Source organism: Numida meleagris, chromosome 1 (assembly GCF_002078875.1).
Source record: "Numida meleagris isolate 19003 breed g44 Domestic line chromosome 1, NumMel1.0, whole genome shotgun sequence".
NCBI lineage: Eukaryota > Metazoa > Chordata > Aves > Galliformes > Numididae > Numida > Numida meleagris.
In genome coordinates, this window is record NC_034409.1 from 141,598,826 (window position 1) to 141,604,825 (window position 6,000).

At 36.5% G+C, this 6,000-nt stretch overlaps 1 protein-coding gene across 3 annotated transcripts in view; it reads left to right on the top strand.

The window, feature by feature from the left end:
• Positions 1-6,000, top strand: part of TMTC4 (transmembrane and tetratricopeptide repeat containing 4) — a 57,545-nt gene that overhangs the window by 14,088 nt on the left and 37,457 nt on the right. For all 3 annotated transcript variants that reach the window (XM_021415989.1, XM_021416006.1, XM_021415999.1), the window contains exon 5: positions 188-275. In XM_021415989.1, the coding sequence (XP_021271664.1) occupies positions 188-275 (88 nt within the window). The remainder of the gene's footprint in view (positions 1-187; positions 276-6,000) is intronic.

Below are 6,000 nucleotides of genomic sequence, written 5' to 3' on the forward strand. Positions count from 1 at the left end.
CTAAGCAATATCCAGTAAAACTTATGATGCTGCTTGTTATCACTAGCTGAATAAACAAGATTCCAAACAATATATATAATAGCAATATTTTTATACTTTCACATTGTATATGTATGTATGTATATGTATCTTTATGTCAAGTTTTCTAAGAATAAAATCTGGTAATCTTAATTCTTTTCTTTTTAAGGTTGCAGGGATTGTTGGCAGAGCAGATCTACTATGTGCCCTATTCTTTTTGTTGTCATTCCTTGGCTACTGTAAAGCATTTAAAGAAAGTAAGCATTTCATTTGTATCTTTAATTTTATGTTTTATTTTGTCTGTATTTGTAAAGTGAAGTATAGCAAAACCAAAAATGTCAGCTGATGTGGATTGAATTTGTTAATGTTTATTCCCTTTGAAAATATATATTAAAAAAAAAATCTGCTTTAGCAGATATTTATTTTAAAAGAGCTAGAAAGGATGTTGTCCCTAATTCTTGTTAAAGACTAATAATTTATTTGCAGAAAAAATGTTTTGTAATACGCTTATATGTTAAATGGTTTACTGTTTAGAAGCATAAAAAATATTTAAAGAAGTATTTTAGAAAGAAATCAAACCTGAACATTTCTATTTGTCATTATTTTAGTGTACTTGTGCCATTGTGGTGGAATGGCTTAAATGGGAATGAACTTTAGAAATCTTACTTGTAATTTTTAATAAATAAAGATTTATTCATATGAGTAAGCCCTCTAATTTCCTGCAGTATGCAAGTGCTGGTGTACACATGTTGATTATAGTGTTAGTCATAGGATTTTTGTAAGACAACTGTGTTATTTGAACATGAAAAATTCCTTCAAAGATGTTTTTTCAATTGGGCTTTTAGATTTGTTGTATTATTTGATCCAAATGCAAGTTGGCAGTTCAAATAATGTTTTGGAGAAATTGTCTTGGGATGTTTAAATTAGTACACAAGAATACATCAATTATTATGAAAAACTGTACTGAACAGGCAATTTGATTTCCAAATGTGTTCTAACACCAGTAATAGGGGAATCATTTGGCAAACACGTGAAGAGCTGTGCTACAAAGAGCTTGCACTGCATCAGTTCAAAGGACGTGGTCTGAAATGTTTAACAGCAGTTGACAATGATCTGGAGGAACAACACAGTAATGGGATTGCAGGGTTTAGTGTAGTGGGTGGGGGAGAGGGGGAAGGTAAGCTACAGTAAGCTCCAAGATCCTGTCAGTAACTCCTGTTAATTGAGCTTACATCGCTTAGAACTATTTTGCTTATTTCTACACTTGATATCATAAATTTAACTTGGTCACTTCAAATTATATTTGTGGTAATTCCTGTTCATTTCTGATTTTTTTTTTTTTCTCTGAGTAGATTTCAGTTTTCAGCTGAACTAATGTCTTCATGAGAATGGGCCTTGGGATCTTGCTTGTGCATTAATTCTTTTCTCAACTATTTTAACTGGCTGTGTTTGTGCTTTGGATGTTTCTTCTGTCAGCAGCAGGATAAATCAGACAAATTAAAATATTGGCTTTCTTATTTATTGATAGAGCTATGCTTATATGGCTGGGATAATAATTTTTGTTTGAAGACCTCAAGAACCAAGTTCTAGGGTGGCCACTGGAATCTTTCGAATAGGAGTCTGTATTTTGAGGCGGAGGATATCTCAGGAATTATTTAGAATGTGATGCGTACTCTGATTAGGGATATTCTGAGTGTTTTTACAACTTTCGAAGGCTAGTCTGATGGCTTTAAGAAGGCAGTGTGATTTCAAAAGTATTCTTTTATTCAAGTTCTTGTCATTGATATAAAGAAAGAAAATATTGTGAAGTCAAGATAATAAGCAGAGCTTAGTTGTTTTGTTGGATGCTATCTCATAATAGCATCAGAACTATCTCTTACTCAGATTTAAGGAAAACTATGGCCTGCCAGCATAGTTGTGCCTTTTGTCTTTCAGATCACATTTCAGTGGTTACTATCACCTTCATTGCCTGATTTTCTCTCAGATAATTTTCTTTGTACCTGAAAAATTTTATCCAGGTTACGTACAGTTTCTTCTTGGTGATAATTTCAGGCTCTTGCAGATCATATATTGCATCTCATAAATGAGAGAATGAAAAGTTTATATCATCCAGCACTGCGGAGAGCATAATAAGGTCTTTGGTAGATCTTACATGGAGCCTGAAGGGAGGAGCCCAAGCTTCAGATTACTTATTATGTCTGAACCTTCCAAGTTTTCAGGTCAGAATGGTTCTAGTCTGAAAACTAACTTTGAAGTGTTGGGGCAGGATTTACTTCTCATCCTAGATGTGCCTTGCTGTAAAAGAAAAATAAATAATTGTAATATTAATAACAATAATTTCTAAACAGAAGGTGGATGAGGTTGATTCTACCAGCAGTATCTCCACAAGCTTGATCCTTAGCCTCCTAAGTCAGCTGCGTTTCACCTTGTGTTCATTGTGTGGGTATTCTCAGGTTTTACTGAGTTCATGTTTCCTTACTTTGTGACCTTCAGCAGCTAACTTGGGCGTGCAACTTCAAAGCCTTTTCTCCCTGCTCTTTTTGTGTAGTCATTCAAAAGAGACAGACTTGTTTTGATGGTCAGTGAGAGGGGTGGTTTAACTTAGGAACTTGCAATTGCCTTCTAGAAGTACTTGAATCTCTAAGCTGTATAGAAGCTTGTGAAGACTGGGCTTATAACTTAGAATACATTTCCTTTGCCACTTTAGTTGGGAAAAAGTGCAGGCTGGTGCTAAAATGGAGCAACCAAACTTTCTTTTATCATAGACTGTAGAGAGATTTAGCTCAGAAGGAAATGCTGAAGGTCATCTCTGCTCTGACAGCTTAAAGCAAGACTAGCTTTGTACGTCAGGTTGCTCAGGTCCTTAAACAGATGAGCTGTATTAAAAAAAAAAAAAAAAAAACTCAAGGCAATTCCACAGCCTCACGAGGCAACCTCTTCTGGTGTTTAACTGCCCTCCTAGGAAGATTTTTTTTCTCCTTTACATTCAATTACAATTTAGTTCTCTTGGCCTTGCAATTGCATCCTGTCCTTTCACTTCAGAGAAGTCTGTCTCTGAAGACTGAGTCCTCCTCAGCCTTCTCTAAAGGGAGAATGATAGGGAAACCACTTCTCTCAGCTTCTTTTCGTATGTTATACTTCTAATTCTCCTAACCACCTTAGGGATTCTTTACTGAATTTCCATCTTACTGATGTGTCTCTTTCACTGGACACAACAGTGAACACAATACTTTGGATGTGGCCTCACGAGAGCCGAGCACAGAGGAACAACCACATTTGCTTACCCTTTGGATATGCTTTAGCTTATATAGCCCACTGTGCATTTAACTTTATTCATCGCTGCAAGAACACGCTACTGATTTGTCTTCAGCTTGCTGTCAGCTGGGAACTCCAGGTCCTGTTCTAGGCAGTCCCCAGCCTGGTCTGATGCATGCTGCTGTTGAATTCCATGAGGTTTATGTTAGCCCATTCCCATTTGTCCCAGTCCCTCCAAAAGGCAGTCTAGTTCTCCACTGTTCCTGTGTATCCTCTAGCTGAACCCCTCCAACAACCACCAACAGTTCTACTTTCTGGCCACACAACCTCTTTTCTTCTTTTGAACAGGAAGGTTGGTCCAATGTATCAGGATCCTGATACACTGTCTACTGTAGACAGTAGTCTTTACAGTAAAGGCTGTAAGGGAAGCAGCTGTCGGAGAGCATGACTTTTCAGTGGTTTTATTGTATTAAAGCAAATGTGAAGCTCTACCCTTGGATGCCTCCATGCTGGTGGAACAAATATCCTTCTTTTCTTAACAATTCTTTTAGCCATTGAAAAAGAACAGGATAAATAAGGAGTAACAACCTGCTTAGCTGAGTTTGATTCTGCAAGGATTAAGGGAGTCACAACAGAAACCCACTTCCTCCCAAATGTGAGCTGATTTTGATCTGAATATTGAAGAACAAGGATTTAAAAAATATGCACGTGCAATTTAAAGAACAGACTTAAACAACATATCACATCTTCTAACATATCACAAAGAAAAAATACTCTTTCTTTTCTCAGAATTAAGAATGTTTTCCTTCTGTTGGCAAAGTCATAGTTATCCACAAGACTCAGAGTCTGTAATGCTGCCAATACTCATTGTTAGTTCTAGTCCAAGTAAACAATTGTTACTGCATCACTTTCTAGATCAGACCAAGATGCTCATTAATCTTTGTGGAGTAGTCTTTGTTAGTAAGAGGGGAGAGAAAACAACCAAAAAACCTTCTATGCATTCTATTCCATCAGACTTATTTTTCTAATCATATATAGCAGCTTTATGAGGATCCCCCAGAAAAATGAGGTCTAGCAGTTTGTTCCAGCATCCCATTTCCTTTCGTCTTGCTAGATTTTTATATATCATTGGCAGGCATGACCCTAAATCCTGGGAAAACTGCTTCTGCCCTTATTTCTGGGTTTGGCTGTCACATGTATATTGTAGTTGACTGGCTGTTTACAAGCAGGAGGAGAAATATCAAAAGGGAATTTTTAAAAATTGTTATTTAAAAATGCATGGTAGCATGGTTCTTTTGGTATATATAAAATAAGGTACAACTCTGAGCCCTTCAGGATTTATAGACTGCATTTGTATTGCCTTTGGAATACAGTGAACAAAAGGTGTTTGATACTGGCTTGCATTTAATGATGAATTTTGAGTGTGAGAGTAAAACAAAGAAGATTGAAAAGCCTGAATTCAACAGTACTGGTACAGTTTCATCCTCAGTAACATACAGTCCAAGCAGCATCCCAATGCTATCAGACAGATAGATTATCTTGGACTTCCATGAAGAACCTAACTGTTCTTGCAGCAAGGCAATGTGAGCTTTGTGTGCAGCTGAGTTCCAGAAATCCTTTTTACTAATGTGAGCTTAGTTGTTGAATTGTTATCCCTGAAGTCTTCTCTAACAAAAATCATAGAAGAGAGACTGGTTAGTGTTTGTTTTCACCTGATGTCTAAGTGGATGAAGGTAGGGTGTTTTGGTTTTTTTTGGCTTGAGAGTGAGGAATCTTAAAATGTCTGAGGAGGACTTAGGGATACCTTGGGGAAGTGTAAATAATTCTGATGGCAATTAGGAGATTAGAAAAATAGAAGTTGTCAGACTGGAAATCTTCCAAAGGAAAATGACTTCAAGTTATACTGCAGTTTGCTTACCTGATGTGGTTTATTTGTGGCTTGGTGGATTTGAGGGCAGACAGTTTCCTTCAGCTTGAATCTGTAGCGTTATGTTTGTTACGTTTTTTTTTTTTTCATTATCACACCATGCAGGCTATAATTACGTTTCACTGAAATTCTGATATTCTTTTACTTTTTTCCTAATAAACAGTCTTTGTTGTTACCAGAACTGATAGAATAACACATTTGCAAGGATCTAATCTGTTGTTCTCATTCTGTCCTACTGTTTTAAAAAAACATCTATGGGGACAAATCCACTGCATAGGCTTTGGAGACAGCAAAAGCTGACAGCTGTTTAGGTATGTTCTGAAGGGATTGTGAGTTATGAACTTTGTTGAATTTTAACACAGTATCTCTGGGAATTAATAAGGAGTTCTGAAAGTGCTGGAGTATTTGTTTTGCCTTCCTTTGTCTTCAGCCTTGACAGTGATCCAGTGCATGTATTTGCCAACTCCATTAGCGTTCTGAGTAATGTAAAATGATGAGTTTGTGATATTTACTTCATGTGAGTAATACCTGGCATGGATATTAAATAGGGGAAAAACTGCTTGTATGCTATGACTTCTAAAAATGACTTTGTACTGGTTGTGTGTTTCTGATTTGTTCTTTGAAGTCTCCCATTAATCAGCTACTAGTTCATTGCTGATATAATGAAATAGTGAACAGTGAAAATTTATATTACAGAGGGGTTTTTTTTTTTAGTTTGGAAATCATAGAATTGCTCAGGTTGGAAAGGACCTTCAAGATCATCAAGCTCAACCGCACTCTAACCATACTACCCTAACTCT